Genomic DNA, 24,712 nt, shown 5'->3' on the forward strand with positions numbered 1-24,712 from the left:
TAAAAAAATAGAAAATAAATAGGATAAAAATTAACCTTCAGCTGGAGCTGCGGCAGGAGCTCCTTCTGCGGCAGGTGCACCCTCTGCAGGAGTAGGTGCAGAACCTTCGGCTGGAGGTGCCGTTCCTTCAGCAGGCACGCCCTCTCCTGACGGTGCCGTTCCTTCCGCAGGTGCGGCTCCTTCTGCTGGTGGCGCTGCCCCTTCCACCGGCGGTGCAGCTCCTTCTGTAGGTGGTGCGGTCCCTTCTGCGGAGGCTACTGCAGGTGCGCCTTCTAAATAGTTTACAAAATGGTGCATTCAGAAGGTAAAATTTAATGTAATCGTAATAATTATAAAAAAATATTTATTTAATAATTATAAAAAAGATAAAGATGACGCGTTGTGTATCAGATTTTCGACAAAGAAAAATTTTCTGATAAACAGACGAATCGTTGTGCCATGAAAATATCTTGAATACTGTCGTATATTTAAAAATATTTAAGGCCTAGGAATTTACCAGCTGGTGCTGGCGCAGTTCCGTCCACCGGCGGGACACCTTCAACCGCTGGAACAGGAGCTGCTGGAACTCCACCTTCGGCTGGAGGTGCCGCCGCAGGAACTGGTGCGGGTTCCGCTGGCGGAGGTACGGGAGCCGGAGGAGTTGGCGCCGGTTCTGGGGTTGGTGTTGGTTCCGGTGGTGGTGGTGGTTCCACAGGTGCTTCAGCTTGTTCGCCCTCCTACATGGAAAACGCGTACTTACTCAAAATTAATTAATTATTAGGCAGTATCTTTAACATCTCTCTCTAGAAAACGTATTAGTTATGTAGTATATTGATATCAACAAGTTAATACATATTATTCTAAAGTTACCAGAGAACTTGAAAGTTCGATCATATAATAGCATTTTTTTTTCAAACGTGCGCGATTTCTTTCCAAGCTGAAGATAATCACATAAAAGTAAAAGAAACGCAAGGTATTTTATTAAGTATCGAGAGTAGTCATCTGAAATATTTTCACACCCAGTGACGAAAAAATATGAAATGTTACTGTAAAATATTGTTTTATATGGATATTGTTTAACATTTTCTTTCTTTTTTAATAACTATTTTTTACAAAGCTTTAATTATGCAATTCCATTGCAAATCCTCAATTAAAAAACGTTATATTAACTAAAAAAAAATTTGTATATTTTTTATAACTACCATAATAAGAGCTATTTGACATACTTATTGAATTCGTTTGGTTTCTACTTATTATCTACTCCTTTCAGAAAATTGTGGTTAATCCGTATCCATAATGTTTTCAAATACGAATAAATTGGAAAACAATCAATAATATATATTGTGTATAATAGTAATGATTTGAAATCTGGGATATACCATATAAAACACCCCAGATCGACATTTACATAAAAAAAAAATCAAGTGATTTCCGGGTTAAGATTGAAAACGCAATTGATAACCGGAAACGTCTCGTCACGGAGATCGACATGAAAAGCGTTCCTGCACGAACAACACAAAATTGCGCGTGCAGTTGCAACGCAAGCCATCACCGACACGCGTATTAAATTGCGTGATTAACGGTCAACGCGCACGGTTTCGCAAATGTACTCGCATTAAACCACCGTTTATAGATATGTCATTTGTCCCGCTCTCGATAATAATGCTTTATGCAACGTTCGGCCACGAGCTTACGACGCGCCGCGCGCTTCCCGCACCGTGGCTTCGTTGACGGCGTTTTGCGTCATAAATCATCGCGGCCATTGTGATCGGCGAATATTGTCAAGATAATTAAACAATGTGCACGACACCCGATATGATTATAAATACGATCGATTGCGTGAAACCCACGTTGAACGAGATGATGGTGGAGGAGGTTACGCCAGCATGTCGGAAACAATCCCAAAAATATAAATTACATGATTGTGAAAATCGATACCTGTAGCGTTTGAGTGAAAAAGGACACTCAATATTTGCCCAGAATTGATGTAATGAGGCTTTGTTGGAAGTGCCATTTAATTGAATATATTAATGTCCATTATCGGGACACAAATTAGCGCGATAATTAATAATGAACGCAAATAAAAAAGAGACTATAACCTCAAATTAAACATAAAACATAATACGTAACTTTCAAAATCTGTACGAACGAATAGAGATTTATTATGTGAGAGATTTCAAATATAATCTTATTTATTGATAAATGTAAAAAGGCAAATATGAAAAAACAAACGAGGTTGAAATTTTTCTGTAAATTAATTGAACAAATCATATCTAATTACAAGCACATCAATGATAGTAATAAAATAAATTGTCGATCAAAATTTGTTATCGACGTGAGTTTCATTATGGAAAATACTAGTCGGTGCAAAAACTTCTCGCGAATGGGGAGGAAATGAACAGATCTATAAATCAATAAAGCAAATCGAAATTGTCAAAGCACATATAAGAGCTTATGTATCATAGCGAACGTGATGAAGCTGTGTCGAAAGCGTCACTCAATAGCGAATAGTTACAAAGCGAAATCCAGTTAGTGACATACCTACCACATCTCTGAATATTGGCTTATCTGCAAATTAAAAAAACTTTTGGCATTATTCTTATTATTTAACGCTGTGATACATAGAAATACAAATCTTTTACAGTGTACGCTACATCACCTATGTTTTCACGAAAAATTATTAAGAGTCAAAATAATAAGAAAAATGCCAAGAGCTATATATCTTTCATCAAACCATTTAACATTTTCAATTTGAATCAAAAGTATTTAATTTTTGATCGTAATAAAATATATAATATAAATAAGAGAGAATATAGAAATATTCGATAAAGATGTTAATAAAAACGTTTTTTTCAATAATTAATTTCGAAAAAAATGCTATTATGTATGTATCTTATATCATTAAGAATATTAATTAATCTCTTTTTACACTAACTACTTGACGAGAAATGAATAAAATTAACATAAAATATGAAACGTACATAAAATGTCGGTTATATTATCTTATTATACATTTCAAGGGTTAAACAAAACAAAAACTCGCACAGAATGTGGAAGGAATATGAAACAACATAGGAAAATGACCACACATAGAGGTTTTGAGTACCGTTAAATATTTTGTTTTACAGTAAATCTTAAGTAGAGTAACATTTTCCCCCCATTATTTTCTACAATAACATTTCTCCCCTCGCATTTGATTTGCAGAAAGACAAATTTTATTATACTTTTTTTGATGAATTCTGCACGCCATTCTAATAGTGTTCTATGGTGATTTACAAGGTTTATAAAAAAAAATACATTACAGCCATAAAAAAAGATAGGACAGGTACGAGTAAAGTGTAGAGTAAAGCTACGGGTCGCGGATATTGAATGTCAAAAAATTTCGATACAATCTGGGATGAACATACGAGCAATCGTAACGGACAGACGAACGGGTAAGATTTTTGCGTGCAACTCATGATAACGGGAATTATATTAAATTAATATAAATCGATCGTTAAAAAATGTAGAGGAGGTTCTTTGGAGTTTCTGCATAGAGCGGTTATTGACGAATGCGGACAGGCGAATCCTGACGTTTTCTCTCGGGAACGACGAGAATGAGATTTTCAATTCTCTCTCATTCCTCCACCGATACTGGTGGCGCGGCTTCTTCCTCCTTTACCTTCTTTTCATCGCCCTTCTTCGACCAGTCGGGTTTCTTCTGCAAAATCGAGAAAACATTGCGTCAAATACAAATGGAAATCTCGTTACACGTTGAAAATTAGACTCGCACACTGGTTAGCAGTGTCGGGGTGAACGTTCGCAAAGCTGGGGGATAATGCTAACGGGGTCAAAAACTTCTGAAAGAGGCTATTCAATCCGGAATTTCAAAAATCTGGAGAATGAGAGCTAGACAAAAATTGCTTCGTGGTCGTAGTCGTGGATCGCGTCGCCATATACCGTTCAATTGCGAATTTCTGCGCCAGCTTTCTGGATCGCCAATTCTCTCGTACTACCAAAAAATTCTCTCGACGTTTCCGGGAACGTCGCCTGGCAACTACGCTCAGTCACGGAACATCTACGAAGCCGTGCAGATTGTTAGTAGAAATAAGAAAAAAAAATACAGCGGCAGGAGAATCACGAGACTTTAACAAAAAAAAAAAAATAAAAAGAAAAAGAAATAAAAAGGAGATTGAAATAGAGAAACTAAGACAACGGCTTCCACCGCGTTGTCGAGAATGTTGGGAGCTATGCGTCTAAACATTGTAAGGAAATTCACGAACAAACGAAACATAATATTGAAGAAAAGATTGCACTGAAGACTTGAATCACCACGAACGTTAAAAACGAAGGAAGCTTCTCTTTTCTATCCTATCTTTCCATTCTTCCACTTTCACACATACACGCTCGAGCTATTCGTTCTTCTATCTAGTACACTCTCATCTATCACACACACGTCATTCTCTCTTACACAAGCATGTCGAGCTACAAGTTGGTTGTTAAAGTTTTACCTTATCTTTTGACGCATTCTGCGAACATAATGCAAGAGCAATATAATTAGTCAACAGATAAGACATGGACACTGATTAAGCGTACATTTAAATATCACTTAACAAGTAACACGTCGTTCATGGCTCACGTTGTAAACCATGATCGACATCGTGATCGTCACGCATGTTGATCGTTGAAAATATTTTCTTCGTAACTATTATTTATTGTAAATGACACTGAAAAGTTTGTGATTATAGTTGTAAAATAATCATGATAAAAAGCTCCATAATAATTATATTTATAGTTATTATAATTATATTTCATTATAGCTGTTTTGGGTGCTAATTTTATATTTTTTTAGTATACATATGTATATCACGAATACTTTTCTTTCAGTGTAATAAAAGGGTAAAAGATTTTTACATAAAACGTCAAAATGCGTACACGATTGTGCATAAACAAAGAGACAAAAAGACGGAGCAACAAATTCTATATAATCTGAAAGCATAGCGGCCGAGTAATAGTGAAGGCAAGCTACAAAAGGGCTTCAATTGTGTGATCAAATGACTTTAGTTTCAAGAGTGCGTGTTTTTGTTTCTGTTTTTTTCTTTTCAGACGAGCTTATATTCTTCTTTCTATTGATCACTCTTTTTAACATTTTGCGTTCGGTAGCAATCCGGCGGAACGAACGATTTTGCGTGTGAGAAAGTGTGCGGCAATTAACACGTGTAAAAAGAAGATAAACGAGGCGAGTGTGCGAAAAAAAATGGAAGGCAACAATATAATTAGATAGTGAAGGGTAGAAAAACGCGAGTGGGCAGGCATGTGTGTGTGAGTAAAGCGCCATTATGTATGAAATAAAAGTGGAACTGTCAGCTTCAAATATAGTTGGCAAGCCAATCTCACCTTTTTGCGTCCCTCTTAACGTTATACTTTATTTACTTCGCGCTGGGTTACGCTATCGCAAAGATTGTTGCGAAATTACATGAATGGAGAACGCGAAAAAATAAAAAGATGCAGATATTGATACAAATTGGACACTACTCTAATTGCCGTGATGTGTCGGAGAAAAAGGAACAAGATAAAGGAAATTAAAATGGTGCCTGAGAGAAAAGCGAATTAGTAAAGTTTTACGAGAGGAAGAAAAACGGTACGATTCTCGATAACAGCCGACATTTCACCTTATCGAATATTTGAAATACCCGCTCGCGCGTAGCATCGTCTGAAAGAATTTCTCTTATCACGACGCAAAAATACGACCACACCGGAGCGAAAGTCGTATCTGATTTTGCATAAAATACAAGGTGCTACGAACGCATTAACATTCTCATACAGCGCCACGTTTTTATTCCCCGTGTAACGGAAACAATCGGGAATTGAGATCAATTCGAGTTATCGAGTTTCGCATCCGATAGACGCCAAGGTAAAAGGAAAAGGAAATGAAAATCAAGAGCTATCTGTCGCAGCGAGAAATCCTAGAGATCAGAGAGGAATAAATTAGAAAAAAATTAAAAAGAGAAAACCAAAAAGAGAACGAAGGAGAAATCTGCTGATAAGGGATATGAGAGAGAGTATCAGAGGCACGAGGGAACATCTAACTTATTCACGTGCATTTTCTTCGATCGATTTATTGCCACAACTTATCGCTTTTATATTGTATATAACAGTTGTACGTGAATATTTACGCAGAGTCAGCTTCTCCCTATTTGTCTCGCTCGTTTTGATCGCCTACTCCGCGCAAAAGAGGGATGTAATCGAATGTCGGCTAACTCCTAGGATTGTTCGTACAATTTTCAATTCTCACTTGTTAATTTGTTTTCCGCACACACAGTGCTAACGAACTAGTTTGACAACAATTCGAATGAACGCGACGGCGAAAACGCGCTGGCGAACACGCGAGACGTCGATGGAAACAGTATCAAAAATGTTCTACGCGCGTTTACGCATTTGTTTTCTTTTTCATTTTCTTCTTTTTTCCCATACGTTTTTTCACGGTTCATTTTTTGCGCGTGCGGTTACTAAATCGATTATACATATAAACGTGATCGTGTCAAGTGTTCCTTCAAATGTGTGTGTACGCCTGTGTATAGAAGTTTCTTGGCTTTCTCATTTGTTTTCAATTTTTTTTTGTTTCGTCGTAATAATAATGTTTGTATTTTATTGAGATTTCGCACTCAAACTGTTTTCTTTTCTCATTTTAAATCTACTTCTTGGTCTGCCACTCTGCCTTCTCGGACTTCTTGGGCTGTGGAGAACAACACAAATTGCCTAATCAACTACCGCTACTACTACACTTTCAATACGGATACGTATGTACATATCTACAGACAGTCCTTTTCAGGAGATCCTTGCTTGTGCAATGAAAAAAATAATTTTTTATATTGAACGAATTATTTTTATTAATATCAGCTAATTGTTATGATATACGTAATACTTGCACGTATAAGAAACTCGAGTAATAAGTCGAACGATAAAAATTGATATCAACTGAATTGTCAATAACAAATTACAAAATATAATGTAATTGCGAGCATAAACGCATCAACTTTACATTATTAATTAAACATTGATTGTTTAGAAATAAATAATTATGATAATTTCGATTTATGAAAACTTTTAAATCCAATTAATTTTTTCAGAATATTTTTATTTAAAATCTTATTCTTCGAAACACGCGCTATTAAAATATTACAAGATAGTTATGAGAAGACACTATATATTGACACTTATCTAAATTATTGCAATCATTGATTATTGCAATAATACATTTTGAGGTTAATCGATTAGCATAAATTCAACATCCTCGATATGACAATAGCCTGATATATTTAACTAAAAGTATCCACGGTTCAATGAATCGATGATTAATTACCGCGCGATTATCTATTGCTCGAGATTTCCTAGAATTTTGGCTCCCAAATTAGCTGATAAAATAATGCTCCTCCAGGGAAATGTATCATCATAAATATTTTAATAGCAGCAATATCGGAATGCAAACAAGGCTATGTAATGCCGATCTCCTAAATTGGACACAATACATTGAATGAAAAAACTACTTAAACGAAGAGAAAACCTGCCAATTGGGTTTTGTACACAAAAAGAAAACCAGGGTTACAAAAACTGTTTTTGATTCACTGATAAAACATTTACTATGCTACTACATATCTACCCGTCGTGTGGTCGTAAAAAATAAGCGTCCTTTGCAAAATTCGATAAGTATCGATGAATTTATCAGAAATTAAGCAAAAATGCAAGTACATGATAATAACATAGAAATATTAAACGTAACTAAATGATTTACAAACGAAATAAAAGTTAAAGATTTCCTGACAAAAACTGAAAAGTTCATTTTTTTAAATGTGAATGTCGTTATAACATTCTCTATCACCGCCAATATCAAAACAATTATAATTATTAAAGAACGATTGAAAGAACGCTTGAGTGGACCTTTAACAGGTAGGGAAAAAACATTTTTGCAAAAAGATTCACGTCGCCTGTAGATGCGAAGATTTTATCGAAAACGATCATCCTTACCTCCTTATCCTCCTCCTCCAAGGTGAATTCCTTCTTCTTGACTTGTTTCAGCTGATTACGGAAATTGAACTCGGCGGCTTTCTTTTGGAGCTTGGCAAACTTGTTCTCGTATTTAGACACTTTCTTCAGGGTCGGTTTCATGCTGAAGCGACAACAAAATGTTGTACAATAAAATATATTCTTAGCACTAATTTTCCAACAACATGAAAAGAACAGTTTTGTAAGTACTTAAAAAATTAGCTAAGAATAGACTTGAAAATAATTTTTTTTTTTTGGACTATTAAAATAATTATATAGAACGCTAAAATTGATTGTTAGAATGTCAAAACTTTTTGCAGCATTATTCATCATGATGGAGTTTCTTACATAATTATTTTGATAGTTTAACAAAAAGATTTTCAGATCTCTCTAGCTAAATTTTTAGATACTTCAAAATCGTTCTTTCCGCGTAGAAATTGTATTGTGTGATTCTTGTTATTACAACGTAGGAAATGAAGATACTTACAATTTACCTCGAAGATCGTTGACCTGGCTGTTCAAGTCTGCGATCTGTATGTATGGAATATTTCTATTAACATCCATTGCATTCGATATTACGATATAATTTATTCATGCGCACTTATAATTTTCTTTTTATATACAAGATATAAGAGAAGAGTTTTGTTTACCATTTTGAATATGTCCATGGCACAATAAGGTATTTAATTGCAATGAGACGATATTCGAATAAATGTACTTTGTACAAAGCGTACCAGATTTAACCAGATGCATTTAAATTTTCAGATTTAAAAAGGAAAACTTCTCTCAAAAACAGTTGTGCAATAATAATTCTTGTATACAGTAAAGAAATCTTGCGTATTAGGATCAAACGCGGATTAGTGGACTCACGTGAACGGCATGACAATCCAGCCACAAACGGTTAATCAAGAAAAAGAAGAAATGGACAGGTGAATCAAATCGTATCGGCGTGCGGCCTGCGTGGCAAAAGCAGAGGCGAGAGAGAAAGAGAAAAGGGAGTTACACGTGTTGAGCAAGCGGGCAGATATTCAGCTAGCGAGTCACTCGACGGATCGAGATTGACAGTAAATTGGCTTGCGGATTAACTGCAATAGCGGATGACGGCGATGGATCCGGGAATAGAGGAGCGGTTTCGCGAATGATAACGGAAAAATGGAGGAAAAAGAGGGAACATGGGGGTCTGTGGAATAAATAATATCTGGAAAATTGGAAAGTTTCGCTATCCAAAACTTACCGACACATGTACAAAAATATCTGACAAAAAGTAAAAATTTTAGCAAAAATTACTCGAAAATATGATATTTTCGCGGTGAAATAATATTTCGCTATGTTTTTCAAATAGAGGCATCACGATTGAAATATTGCGGTTAAAATCATTTCAATCAGCTTCCTTAAAAAACAAACACACACACATATATATATATATATTGATAATTGCAATTTCATAGCGACAACAGAAAGTTTCGTAGACATTGCAATAGAGGTTCCATGATTTGTGCATTTTTATATCTGGATAGATAAGCAGGTTGACTGTGAAATTGTTTCCACAGAATTGAGCACGTATACATATATGTATATAAGAAATTCATGCAGGGAGTAGAGAAATTGACGAATTTGTTGCATTACGTACGTAAAATCTCGGAACACATTGAATCTAAATACAAGTCGATTCATATCACCATAGTATAGTCATCATTACATAAATTCATCTCGGTTTCTGAAAACCCTTATCGTTTTTTACGGATGACATTGATTATTCTACTCTTCTGAAACAGTTTCTTCAGGAGCAAAGCTTTGTTCTAAAGCCACTTGTCGGATTCTCTCCCTTTCTTCGTCTCAAGAATCATTTAATCGTTATATTCTTTTTTTCTTAACCTATTCTCTTTCTCGCGCAAGTTACGAGAAAGGGAGAGAGTAGAAACGACAAAAGAAAGAAAGAGAGAAAGAGATAGATAGATAGATAGATAGATAGATAGAGAGAGAGAGAGAGAGAGAGAGAGAGAGAGAGAGAAAAGAGGAATTGGATACAATGGGGTGTGAATTTCATTTTGGCCAATCAGGGGACCGGCTGGTCACGATCAGCTCTTTCGTCCGCCGTGGGTGATGAGAAAAAAATTACAAAATCCACTACAATCCGTTTTCTAGACTGCCAGAGCTCTGTTCGTCTTATTTGAAGCGTGAAACTAATCCCTCGAAATCGATACTCGGGTGATTTCATTTGCTATTTTGTACTCGAACGTTTAATGTTATATCGGGTGTAATACGCTCCAATTAACTCAGAATAACGTTTGTTTTCAAAGCAGCGACGCATAAACATATTGAAACTGTTTTGAATGCTGCAAGATAATCGTCGGTAATGTCATAATGCGCTATGTGAATATATGTATCTATATCATAAATAGTTTAAGTTCGTAATAAAATTGATTGGAAACTGACAACAAAATTCTGTTAAAAAATGACGAAAAGGAGATCATTTTCTTTCGCGAAATCTCTTCACAAAAAAGGAAGAAGAGAACAGAGTTCTGGCAAGAAGAGTCCGCTATTTACAGCCTAATTGAAAACACCATGACAAGAGGACACTGACAGTCGGTGTGGTGCGTGCGAGTCGGTACAAAATCAATTTTCGCTTCACTTTAAGGACATCGTAGACGTCTATACGTGCTTACTCCAATGTCTCTCTCGTGTGAGTTGGGTATTTCATGTACACATTTATATTGTCTCACGAAAGTCAAAATGAAATGGGCGAGAACTGGGGTTTGATCGATGGAACAAAAAGAAACAATAAGACAGAGGGGAGGATTTTTTTTTGCGGTCTGAAGATTTTCACAGCATGGCACTTCGGTTTCATGATCTTTTAATCCATTCTTGAGCCAGTCCACCTTTGTGAGAGTTAAAAATGGAAAAAAATAAAAGAATATAGACAACCGACTCTACAATTTTTAAGGTCTATCCCTAGATAAAGTATCATAGCCGCATAAATGTATGTGTAAGAAAAATTATCGAATCGCATTTTACGTCCTTATGATAGAAATGTGATTGGGTAACTTTCTTTATGTATATGATTATACACAGCTATGTAAATTTATCTAAATAGACCCTTAAGGGTCTCTATTATGGGAAAGTATACGACAATCGTTTTTATCAAAGTTATATGAAACTGATTTGTACCCATCGTCAACCGAGTATCTATATATACTCACCGTCGAACCTTTTTTTTTAAATATTTTTAATAACTTTCTTCGACATAATGTCGCAAATATCGCAAAACGATTACGTTTTTTTTTTTATAAGTTTTTGATAATTCATAACGCAGATAAGATGTACTATTTTCAAAACGTTAGCGACGAAAGCCACGTTTCTTATCAAAGTCATAAAAATTCACACTCACGTATTTTATTAGAATAAAATAAGAATATTGACGATTCGCGATTATAGTTGCACGTTTTTCTTCCTTTGCGATGAATATGAAGTGCCATACTTTTTATCGCATAGCTACGAAAATATACGCGAATTAAGCTCCATTAAACTCAATCGACTCGAGATATCCGTTGCAAATGGAGTTTTATAAATCATAATCACGGAGATTAATAAAAAAGTTGGCGCGATAGACTAGCGTTCATGCTATTAATTCAGCTGCAAAAAATCATTTTGTTTTCATAAATCACCATTATCGTTCCCTTTCAATCAAAAATCCATTCTAGAGTGTGTATATATATGTGTGTTACTTTGCAGCAAAAATTAAACTGCTGCGATTGATGTAACGAATATATTTTATATCTCTAAAACTGACGTAACGTAAAATACTTTTCATCTAAATAACTACTTCGATGTGAATCAAATTTCCAATAATTTCGTAGATAAATAAATATTAAAAAAAAAAGTGTAATTTATGTCAATTTATTACTGCATAAATATTATTCATATATAAATATATATTAATTTGATAATGAGAGTACTTATTTGGTGGTGATTAATTTGCGTAATGAGATACGTAACTCCGGCAATATATTTTGGCAAATCTATCTCTAATCACGTGACGCTCTGAAATCAAATAGCGATCGGTCAAGTCTACAATAACGCGAAATTAATCTACAGTATAATGGAGCCATTCGCCTGTTTCCTCATAATTTATAGTTTGCTACCATGACCAACAATGTTAATTAACCCATGTTCATTACTCCTATATATATATATATCATCTCTTAAACAGTTTATTAATTAGAAAAGCCATGCATGCGTGGTAAAGCAAATATGTTTATGCTTAGTGAAGGAAGATATCCTTGTATAATAGAATGTTAGGGACAAGCAATGGAACAGAGTAGGCGGAAAGAGAGAAGGAGAAAAAGAGAAAGAGAAAGAGAGAGAGAGACAAAGAGAAAAAACGCACGCGTGAAAAGGAAAGAGAAACGAAGAGATATAAGCGTAAAAGATGAAAAAAAAATATATAAGAGGAAGACACCGTAAAATTCGTAACAATCGATGTATTTTCCCGATGTGTGTACCGTCATTTCTTTTTTTTTCGCTTTCATTTCTGATTTTGCACCGCACGCATGCACGCACGCACGCACGCACGCACGCACAACATGCGCGCACGTGGTCTCAGGCACACAGTGTCAGCTCAGTTCTCGCGTGAGACCAAGGGAAGGAGTGATCCCTTTCGGTGATCCTCGTGGGTGATAAATTTTCTTCGATTGCGTACTCTTTTTTTTTTTGCAACAAATCTAGGGCAACTGCTTCTATCACTGCGAAATCGTGCGCCCATCTCGTTTCACGATCATTTTTCTCGGCGCGCGAGACGCAACGTTAATTATCGCAATCCGCGATCAACGAATCCGCGTGCTAATCAATACTATAAATTTAAAAAAGTGTATAAAGAGACAGTATATATGCAGTATATAGTATACAGAGTTACGAGTATATAATAACACAATAATGGCGTCTTCTCTATAAGCTTGCCCAGCCCTGACTCGAGAGAAAAAAGCTTTCTTTTTTTTTTATTTCCTTTGGCGAGTTAGTATAAAGCTCAGAGAGATATATTTGCGTTATGGTTAGATAATAGAGAGAAAAAGAGACAGTATAGACTTGTGACAAATAGATACATTATAAGAGAGCGAGTGGATACAGTGTGCGTTTAGCCAGACAGCGAAGATAGACGCAGAGAAGTAAACAGGCGGGTTGAGAACGGCACGTTACGCGGTAAAAGAAAAAAAAAAAAAAGAAATGGATAGAAAAATATAGAGAAAAAAAGGGGTAGAGCAAAAATATGTGACCGACAAAAATATTTTCCGTTGCGGCACTTCATATCCACGTAAAAAAGAAAAATCCCCTTCCTTATTAATTATGTTCGTCTATTCCGTCACGCTTCGCAAAAAGATCGCGATTAAAAAAAAGATAAATCGTCGTAGATCATCAATTAGATTATCGAGACAGGACTGATCAAAATTATAAAGATTGATAGAATATTAAAAACGATGTCAAAAGAGAGGTTTCTCCACGCGTCTACATCGTGACAACATTTTCGATTGTTTCGCGTCTTGTTGGACTCGCGTGGCAAGTGTGCTTTCTACCAAGAAAAACATCGTGAAAGAGAGAACAACAATCGAAAGAGAAACGTATGTACAGAAAGGGGGTTGGGCGGAGAACGAGATACAAGGTGAAGAGAGAGATCGGGGGGCGGGAGAAGAGCGACATATACCCCATATCGTCTGATATACGCGTTGGGGAGGGCTCGGCAACTTGAGGAGGAAATGATCAAAAAGAAAAGTGCGATCTTGCTCTCTTTCTCCTCGCATTGTTCGCCGTTGTCGCTGCTTTTCACTTTTCCTGTACCTCGTAGTCCCTTTTCCGAACTTCACGCTCCAAATCCCACTTCTGACCCTCACAAAGGTAGACGCGGTCGTAATACATTTGGCAAATCTTCTTCAACTCCACTACAAAGAATACGGAATAGAGTCTCTCAGAAATCTTTGGTTCCTCGATATGTTTATTTTTCTGACACAGCTTAGGCGGCGGAGTGAGAGACGGACAGCTCTACCGTGCGATCATCGCGCCCGACGCGACGTACCGCGTGCGATATGTAAGCTGGGATCATCCACTAATCTCGACTCACGAAAAATTATCGTAATATTATATTCCGCTCCAAATTCAATTAAACGTGGAATATAAAAAGAAAAATTATTAATCTATAAGATTGGAGTTTTTAATTAATGTACATAGTAAACAATATTTTGTACTCGTGTTAAAATCGATCCTCATCAAAATCCTTTAACCTACGTTAAATTTTTAACATGTCTGTGAGCGTTAATTTAACATAATATAATTTAAAACGCGATTTATGTATGGATAATGTATTTAAATTTGACACAAATTTTCCAACTGTGATAAGAATTAGAGAAAAAGAGAATTATAAGAAATAACTGCAAATTTATTAGAAATTTTTGGAAATTTATAATTCCGATATACATTAATAGTATTAATAATAATGACAATATTGTTATTTAGTAAATAAATAAACGATATCGAACGAGTTCCTTTTACTTAATAAAATCTAAACGTGTGAGAGAGCCCAGCTTTACATATTTTAGCGAAGAATATAAACTGCACGGCTCGAATACTAATGGTACACCACAAACGACGCTGGAATCCCAATGAGAGAGCCCTTGATCTCGCAACAAGCAAAACTTTCTGAAATCTCCGATTCGAGTAAATTGGCGATCCCTCTCTCGCTCCACGTGCGCGATAATAAAAGTCGCGCGATGCTCGAATGCTTAATCGCACGGGACGTCGCGACGCGTCGGATTGGATCGGGGAAACTCGAGGTGCTTTCCTCGAGGCTCGACGCGGGTTAAAGCGGGCGTCGGGTTAATTCCGCCCTAAAGTCCCTTTCCGTAACAATGGAGATCGCCCTGTCGTTGGCCCTGCTGGATGTATCGCGGGGGATATGCGCGGTCTCGGCTGAACATCTTCGAAGCTTCGATCTTCTACCATTCGCACGTCCCGGATTATCCTGAACGTGATTGAAAGCGCCACGGTCCACGAATGAAAAAATAAACCAACACGAATGAGCGGATAATGCCATGTCGACGATATGTTTCAAATATGATCCAAAGTTTTATTATATTCTGTTATTCTATTATATTCTACCGTTGCTCGTTTACTAGTTCAAAACTGAACGAGAGTTTTAATCCAAATTCAGTAACTATATCAACTAACAGTAACATCATATCGATGTTATAATTGCAACAACATAAACGTAACGTAACGTAGCGTATTATATACGTAACAGTTAGGTATATTGTTGAAATAAAGTATTAATATTGATGTTGGTGTAGTTTACTAAGAACTGATTAAAACAATTTGAATGAAATTGTGTAAGATGAGAACGAAATTTTGCTTTTGTTTCCCATTCTCGCGCGAGCACTTTCCGATGCGATCTGGTCTTGTCGAAGTAACAGCTGCAATGCAATGGCCAATGGCGCAAAATAAAAATAGAAACAAAAGGACGTTAACGTAAAGGCTCGCGCGATGCAAATAAAAAAGTATTAATGTTGGTTACGTTCCTTCAAGCTGTCCTCAAAGTTTCATAGAGAGTTTGGAACATTAGTGTCTCTCGCGGCATTTCCCTATCTAAGAGACGTGCAAACGTGCTCGAACCGAAGGTTCGAAGACCCGTCGACCAGAAACGCCTTCGAGAACCGTTCGACCAAGAATGTCGCTCGGTCAAGCACGTGCGGCGGAGTTAAAAAATCATGTGGACTAGGGCAGAAAGGGTCAAAGTTGGCCAAAAATTATCTATGCAAGTGGACTTCGACAGGCTCTCTCTTCTTTAGGCAAGCCGATCGTAATTACCTCCAGCTCTTTCAACCTAATTTGCCTCTCGAGGTCATATTTATCGCCCTCGAGTAAGGATAGTCTGTTCCAATATGCCGAACAGATCGTCTGCAGCTCGGCTAAAAGAACAAAAAGTTATTGGAGAAAAAAGAATGGGATCCGCTGAATGTGTTTTGTCATCCTTGCCGTCGGCTGTCTTATAAAAATTCGTTATCATATTAGAATTGTTTAGCTTCAAAAATAAAAAAAAATGCAGGAATTAAAATATAACAACTACGGCACTACATAAAGATATCAAATTGTAACGGCTGTTTCCAATTCATTGATATCGGTAGGATAAGAATGATAACAACTTTTACATTCAATTCAATTTGTTATCATTTTTAACATATCGGTATCAATAAATTGTTGTCCGTTGTTTTTATTTTATTTTTTTTTTTAAACTGTAATGTTTAAAAATGTGATGAAAAATAATGCATGTGACGACCTGCGGTTTTCTGTGATGATTTATATTATTACTACCAAGAGGATTATTTGTGAGGGAATGTAATTATCACGGGGAGAATAGAAAAGAAATGAGTCTTTCGCGTTGGAAGCGAGAAGCACGAAGCTGACAATTGCGTGATCGTTAACCTATCACGGAATGCAAGTGGGAGATGAGAGAAATTCGACGAAAGGAAATCAGCGGGGTGAAAAATATACAGGAACTGCGGAAAGGGTGTGAGTCTAGTAGTGCGGATTCGCAAGTATAAAGTGAAGAAAGTTCTTTCTAGTAGAGAGTTTCTACTCATTGCGAGAAATCAACGTTACTGAGACAGATCTACGTTGAGCGATTCTACGAGTCGCGAGGGGTGCTACGTTAGGAGCTGCTGCTAAGAAAATAGTAAATATTCAGCCTCGATGTCTACGCCTAATATTATTACGGACAGCTTATGAGTATGCAAATCGGAAGAAACAGTCGCTAGAAATAGTGAGATGTGCTTCGCGCGTGAGAAAAAAAAGTAAGAAGAAAAAAAATGACTAGAGGATAAAGAGTATTGGCGTTAATCGCAGCTCATCTTGTTTGCAAAAAAAATCTTTTTTTCGACCTCCATATCCTTCCTGGCGACTTCGTACTCAAGGTCGTACTTCTCCCCCTCGAGAACGTTGATCCTCTTATGATACTGGATCAGAATGGACTTCACACTAGCTGTTAAAATTCAAGTCACTCCTTGAAAAAATGCTCGCGACTTAATCGTTTACGTCGTAGATGTCGATGTAAATATCGCTACTTACATTCAGAAACATAGTAGTAGCAACTATATAGATGATAATTATACAAATAGTTTTATATTTAGAATTAAGGTACAGTTGTAATAATTTTGAAATAATTTATTCAACCGTGCACATAAATTCTATATATAAAATTTGGATAAATATTAAAAACGGTGGAAGCAGAATGAGCTAAAACCTGTTTAAGGATACTGAGGATCATGACCTTGACAACATATGCCAAGGTCAAGGTCATTGGAACTGCTTCCCCTTTTCGAAATATTTATCAAAATTTGTACAGTTTTCACCTATCGCTACTGTCATGTTTTATCTTTGAATACTCTCTAAGTAAGTATATACATTGTTGCAACGGATGTATTGTAATTTTTCGCAAATTGTACAAAAAAGTATAGCGATAACAATTAAATATATAGATAGTAACTGTACTTTGTACTGTGTAGAATTTATGTATTAATAATAGCAATAATTATAAAATAATTTATTCAATTAGAGATACATTAATTCTACCTATAAACCTTGTATAATTACCACCTATACAGTTGCCACCTCTGTCCTTTTCTCTGAGTGTACTGGAACGGATACATGTCGTAACTGATGTATCGCATGTAACTTTTCGCGAATAATATGTACCATTTAATATGGAGTCCATTTCGTGTGTATGACTTGAACGAACGGCAGAGGGTGGAAAGCGTGAGTTTGAGGGAGGGAGTGAGACACCGATAGTGTGAAAGCTAAGTCGAAATGTTATAAACTGTCGCTGTTTCGCAATGGTGTGAAGACTGTCTCAAGTTTCCAGCGAACGAAAGCGAGCTCTTAAACCGTCTTCCAAGAACGATTTTCGAGTGTAGACATCACTACGAAATTTGAAACAATCTTGTCGTCTAGGAGCGATGATACAGATGCACATAGATATTCGCGCATAGATCGAAAATAACGGCAAGAGGGAAACGGTGAATATACAATACTTTGCAAAATGAGAAAAGCATCAGAGTTTCTCGTAAATAATTACAATCGCTATAGAAAATATTATGGTGCGTGTTGTATGAAGCAGTGTACAATACTGTATTATATTCGGATATACCTAATATACGTGTTCCAAAGTCGATGTTATTCTGTTATTCTGACTTTTCGTGTTTTGCGAAAATAAAGTAAGTAGTGACAAGCCGTATTAATACAATAATCAAGATGCGAATAATCCATAGTGTTCTTAAATTGCCATTAAATTTGCCAAAGATTCAAGAACAAAGGATTAAACGGAGAGAGCAGAGAGAGAGACAGAAGACAGTATGAGAAATCGCGCGCACATTAATGCGAAGAAAAACAGATGCTGACAGAATCAAAAGAAATCGACGACAATTTTGTGTTACGTAGAGATAGAACAAAAAGAAAAGAAAAGTGTGAATGGAAAAACGGTGCTAGACGAAAGAATGCGAAGCTCGTGTCTCTTGCCCGGTTACCGAACGGAAGCTACGACGAAAGATTCAAGTTTCAGTAAAGAGCAGTTAATCATTCACGGAGTTGCTCGATAACGATTATTCATTGGTTGATGAAAGTAGCCGCGACACGTAAGCCGAAGTTGCAAATTCCCTTAAAATGAGTATAAAAGCTTTTAATTACGATATTTTTATTGTAATCATTGTTATAAAAAATAATTATAGCAATATAATTGTACAGGGCCAAAAGTATTAGGCATCTATGTTTTTTCATTTATCTGGAATTCTATATTGTTTCCTACTGGTTACCAGCATTATAAAGGATCTTGAAATAAAGAATAATTTTCACAGCAAATGCTCTGAATCAATTTTTAAATTAAAATGTTAAATAATAATTAATACTTGATACTTTTGGCCGAGACTCTATAGCAAAAATACATATTTTATTATTTCTTTTTTAAAAGTTTTTGAATTGCTCCATTTTTTTCTTTTTAGGAATCTGTAAAAAATTGCTCTACTCTTTTTTATTATTTGTCATCATTTAGGTGCCATTTTCATCGAGTGTACGGTATTGGCGATGGCTAAATGTAGCCGGCATGTTATAAAATTGTGCAATCCAGCAATCTCGTGGCGATGGTCTCTTTGCCAAAACTCTAATTACATTTTGTCGTCGCTTTGCGCAAATGTGCAACCGGGCGGAGATCAGTGCGTTACACAAGTGCAACAACATTGAACATCGTTATTATTACTGTATCGTGAGTGTCGCGTTATCATACTGCACGTCGCGTAAACGTTTTCGCAATTGTTGCTCTCTCAAAAGTACCTCAAAGTCCTTCTTCTTAACAACATATTCGATGTCAAATTTTTTATCCTCCAATGCCGAGATCCTATTGTGGTACTCGCGCAGCACGCGCTTTAGGGTCTCTGTGTAGTTTATCAGAAACAAAATAATGTAAAACAAAATAAAGACGCGCATGATAAACGTCGCAGTTCGCGTATATTGTCTGAAACGTGTCTCAGGTATTGTACTTTCTCATGTACACTTTTTTTCTACTGGGGGATCGAACAATTATTTTAGGGTAGAAAGAATTCTCAGTGATGTGCTAATCAAATCTTGAAAATCGTATACCAATTATTATACTTTCACCCGCATGTTCTACATTTTCGAAAAACAATTTATTTAACAACGAATTGTAAAAAAGATTAATAAAACACGACGGGAGATGGGGTAACATGAAATTTCAACCTTTGAAACTAAAAATGAACACTACGTATCATTATTGTGACTTGATTAAAATTTTCATATTTTTTATATAAATGCAATTGTGCTAAAATATAAAAACTATTGCACAGATCGTATCTAAGAAATAAAAACGTTTTTTCTTAAAAATCAAATTCACGCAAGTCGGCATTGTATTGATATTTCGAATTCATCGTTTCTGTGCAATAATTCTTGCTACTAATGATTAAGAGTAGAGATAAATCCAAGAGGTAAATTTATAATTTTATTCAGGACAACGCGAATTTTGTCCGAATGTAAAAAATATCTCTGCTAAATATAAATGTATTATAAATGTAGTATTTCGCAGGATTGCGTAACGAAGCAAAGTACCTTCGTTGGCTTCGTCGACGATCTTCGGTTTTCCGCAGCGCTCCTCGATTATACGCCTCCTTTCGGCCGCTTTTCTTTCCTGTTCCTTCTTCAATTCCTCGGCGGCTTTCTTACGCAACAGCAACTGTAAATATATGAAAAATTCGTGAGGTTTGATTCAATAGGAAGAAAAAATATTTCGTAAGTAGACGAGAGAGAAATTTCTCCAAGAAAATATACTTTGAAATATTTATAGGATTCACGAACAAATCGATTTCTAACTGCATGAAATTGGCATAATTTAAATGGAAATTAAATTTGTATATCCAATAGTATACTAGGCTATATAAACCGTATGAACAATTTAAACCATATGCAGTGAAGTGGATTATTGTTATGTTTATTTAATAAATATAAAATTGTCCATCATACGTCCACATTATCAATTAATATGTATTAAAATGGTTATTAAAACAAATAGACTTAAATGCAACAATAATATAATTAATCTTTGTGTCTATATAAATATGTACCGTATAATAATAGAAAGGTGAAACGGAAGTAAATTCATACCCGCTAAGCTCACAATGCTCGAGAGAAACATTACCATTCGTGGTTTACTCACGAAATAATTTCAGCTCGCGCGCGACTAACGCCTTTCTCTCTTTCGGTCAACGGCGAGATAACGTCGAGATAACGTCGCGTCGCGTCGGTTGGAATTCGGCGGGGTAGCAAATATTGACGCAGCGAAAGGAAGGAAGGAAGGAAGAAAGGAAGGAAGGAAGGAGGAAGGAAGAAGGAAGGTGGATTTACGAGAAAATAACATGCCGGCGCGGCGCGGCGCGGGACCAGCAAACGCAAAAAGATTCTCCAAGAGGTAATCTACATGCACACGCGGAAACTTTACGTTATACTGCGACTGCGAATGTTCGCGACGGTGCATGAAGAGAAACGTGGATCGGAGAGGGAGAGATACATGGATGTTCCTGTAGAATGTTGCACGACGATGGATACAGAATGGCGAACGTAAGGCGGGACCATAAAGTAAAGGTAAAAAGGCGAGATAAAACTTGAGAAGTTTCGGACGCTCTCCTTGGAAACGGAACATTGAAATACGAAGTGGTGGAAGCGGGGAGAATAAGAGAAAGTAATAGAGAAATGGATGTGGCCGTTACGAGAAATATTTCGCGAGAAAATCGGCGCACAAAGGGTGCAGAAGATGATTACCGTGATATTGCTCAGCGGCTCGAACAACGCGGGAGAAGATTATAGCGTGCGATGAGGTAATCAAGTTTAATCGGGAACGAGATTTACAATTTACAATTAGTTGTCGGTAATAAATATTCGATGCGCGACAGCAGTATTAATGTAATATAAAACATTTTTGAAAACTTGGCGCGTAGCGGCATCAACGCCTGTTTTGCCGTTGACGAGAAAGAGAAAAATGTGACGAAAGATCCGCGATCGAGTTTTTAAAGAAGATATCTCCACGACTCGAGAACACACTTGGTCGTGCGAACCAAATTCAAAAGGGAAGAAACAAAAAACGGACTTACCCTAAGCTTCTTCTTCCTGTCGGGGGTCATAAAACCCTTCTTCGCCTTCTTGGCTTTGGAAGCCTCTTCGAGGCGGGCGCGGACCTCCGCCCTTTTCCTCTCGGTCTCCGCCTGTTTCCTCTTCTTTTCCTGCATTTTTCGTACGAAACTCCCTTAAAACATCTCATCTGAGAAAGCCCCGAAGCGCCTCATGGAATTCGCGAATTCGGAAAGTATTGCACAATACGAGCTCTAACATTTTTCGCACCCCCCCATCCCTCTGCCTAAACTTTCACGAGTCACAAATGACAGAGCAAGTGCAGTTACAAAGTAATTAATTTTTCATAGTAATTACTACAATACAAATTTTCTGAAATAAGTATATTTTTAAATAATACTAGGTTTTAATCGAATATATTTTAAAAATATATATTAGATTTTAGAAGAAAAATAATAACTTTTCTAAACACACTAGAACTCTGCCATTATCGCGCATCTAGGGCTATTGATTATCTCATTCTCTCTACGGATATTAAACTTTTTGTTGTATAAAATAAAAACATAAACAAAAAGTATTTTTTCTGTATATTACATATTCCGAGTCTATTTCAAGGAACGCCCCATCGTTTCTGATTATTTTCACAAAAATAATATAGCTAATTTGAAATATTTGCAATGGGTTTTATTTCGTAATAAAACGAGCGTAAGCCCTGTTTCGATGAAAGGATTTCTTTCATCCGCTTGGTAAGTGGCCGTCCTTTAAAAGGCGACTCTACGTTTCATAGCTAGTTTCTTCTCTTACGTACATCCTCGATGCGCTTTCTCTGCAAAAAAGAGAAAGAAAAAACATTTCTCGTTAGTATATTCTCTGTGTCATGGGTCGCACGTACGGCGATATCTAAAACACTTTTTGCAGAGCGCGATCTTTTCGACTGTGAAAAAGGATATTTCTCAACGCGAGATATTGAAAGAGCGACAGAGTACGAGAGAGTTAGAGAGGAAGAAAAGATTACGCGTTCTCTCACAGTGTTCCAGATTTCGCCATCATCAAGGAATACCTTACAAAGCATTAGCGTAGCGACCGTGTTTTCGCGTGTTTCATGGCGATGCAGAGCTAATGGAGTCTGTCTTAAGTGATATAACTTTGTCGCTGTTAAGCGCTACAACAGCGTACCCAGCGAGCATCTTGTAATATCGTTTTGCGCAAATTGCCGCGTTTTCGCTTATGACATTACGCGCGGCACTTTCGGCCGACCATTAGCTTTGCCTTCTACAAACTGTGCAGATCTTACCAACCGGTGCGATATGTGTGTATCAAAAATAAATCGTACAAGGAAAGAATAATATATTTTGCTCAAGTCTCTCTGCATGGTTGGAAAATAGCTTTTAACCATTAAGATAATTATGTACCTAAGACGCTCAAAATAATTATTCGAATATCAAAACTTTTTGCCATATTATTCATTACACTTAATTCAGTTACCTGGAGTACTTTTACATTCCAGCAAAAATGTGAATTGTTGTTAAATATTGTTTCGTATGGGTATTGTTTAACATATCTTTGTTCTCATTTTTGTTTACAACTCTTTGTTTTTTTCTTTTAATAACTATTCTGTACGAACCTTTAAATATGCAATTCCATCGAAAAGCCGCAATACAAAAGCGTTATATATTAATTACAATTTTTATTTTTCAGAAATAATATCACAATAATAAGCTATTTAAGGTGCTTATTCTGAAAATTATGAATTAAATCCATAAGGTTCTTAATAAATGGGATAACAATTAATAATATACAGTATGTTGTTAATAATAGCAATTTTAATCGGGAAGTTTTTGTATCCCAAGTGAACGTTTACGTAAAAAGAAATTGATTACTTGTGAGCCAAACATCCTACATAATTATTTTAATAGCTTAATAAAATTGTTTTCAGATCTGTATCCAGCTAAATTTTTTTATTCTTCAGCAAAACGTTCTTTCCGTGTAGTTGCATATAGCACAGAAGCGATGACATGCAAATTTTCGTAACGCGACTGTACATTTCGAATAGACGTTATAATAACACCATGACATGTCGTACATTTAAAAAACTTTCTTGACAGTGTTCGTTACAAATGCTATTAATAATTGATGATTACATATTTGTGAGACGCGATTAAAAATACAATGATTTTTCCTTTCTTTATGTACTTTTATTAACCTTTCTTCAATATAAAGTGCTGATTTAAATTTCATATATATATATATATATATATATATATATATATATATATGTACGGTGCTATATACGGTGCATGCTGCGCACAAACCCAGTGGTGATATTAGATGTATTACACACTTATACATTTATAATGGAAAAAAAGGAAGCATTAGAGAGACATATAGCGCTATAAAGAAGAGCCTGAAGAGAACAATCACTCCACATGCGATTTATACACGTCGATATCTACTTTACCCCAGATTTGTTTGATCGTTTTATGTTTGTTTGTGTGGTGCGCGTTCTCAAAAGTTTTATGTTTTATTTTTACTATATATAACAGCTCCTCAATTAATTTCGATTGGAGAAAAAACCAAAACACTGTTTATGTGAAGAAGTTGTTGTGAGTTTGCTCACAATGGCACAGCAAAGAACAAGAATCATTTAATGCACAGTTTTAATTATTTACTTTGATAAATAATAAATATGTAAGTTATTAATAAGTATTTGATAAATACGATAGATCGATAACTTTAAATTTTTTGCCCTCAAAAATCAAAGTGGTGCATATTAAGGTTATTGATTCGTCACAACAGTCCGCAACCAATTTGATTGTTCTTGAAATATGTTGTTAAATACAAAAATATAAGAGGCACATATGTTTTTTTTATATCAGCTCAATTTTAAAGAATGAAACAATCCTTCAAAACTTAATGGGGATAGGAATATTTTCAAAATATTAGATTTTTGAAAAATCTAAACATCTATACATAATTATAAAATATATATATGTATAGACAAACATAAAAATTTGGTCTAAAATATTTTTCTATATATTCCACTATTTTGTTA

General features: G+C 35.9%; 1 protein-coding gene across 15 annotated transcripts in view; it reads right to left on the reverse strand.

Moving 5' to 3' along the window:
* The window catches only part of wupA (troponin wings up A), a 33,600-nt gene that overhangs the window by 2,172 nt on the left and 6,716 nt on the right, over nt 1-24,712 (reverse strand). For 2 of the 15 annotated variants that reach the window (XM_018513515.1, XM_018513523.1), the window contains exons 3-12: nt 22,469-22,486; nt 21,684-21,812; nt 20,149-20,272; nt 19,360-19,460; nt 8,489-8,532; nt 7,984-8,125; nt 4,470-4,487; nt 3,641-3,679; nt 497-716; nt 36-272 (exon numbers count right to left, since the gene is read on the reverse strand). In XM_018513515.1, coding sequence (XP_018369017.1) covers nt 36-272; nt 497-716; nt 3,641-3,679; nt 4,470-4,487; nt 7,984-8,125; nt 8,489-8,532; nt 19,360-19,460; nt 20,149-20,272; nt 21,684-21,812; nt 22,469-22,486 — 1,072 coding nt within the window. Of the gene's footprint in view, nt 1-35; nt 273-496; nt 717-3,075; nt 3,680-4,469; nt 4,488-6,641; nt 6,695-7,983; nt 8,126-8,488; nt 8,533-13,830; nt 13,932-15,849; nt 15,951-16,919; nt 17,021-19,359; nt 19,461-20,148; nt 20,273-21,683; nt 21,813-22,468; nt 22,487-24,712 lie in introns of those variants that run through there. The other 13 variants (XM_018513517.1, XM_018513518.1, XM_018513516.1 and 10 more) reach the window with 13 other exon arrangements.

Source organism: Trachymyrmex cornetzi, unplaced genomic scaffold, assembly GCF_001594075.2.
Source record: "Trachymyrmex cornetzi isolate Tcor2-1 unplaced genomic scaffold, Tcor1.1 scaffold47, whole genome shotgun sequence".
NCBI lineage: Eukaryota > Metazoa > Arthropoda > Insecta > Hymenoptera > Formicidae > Trachymyrmex > Trachymyrmex cornetzi.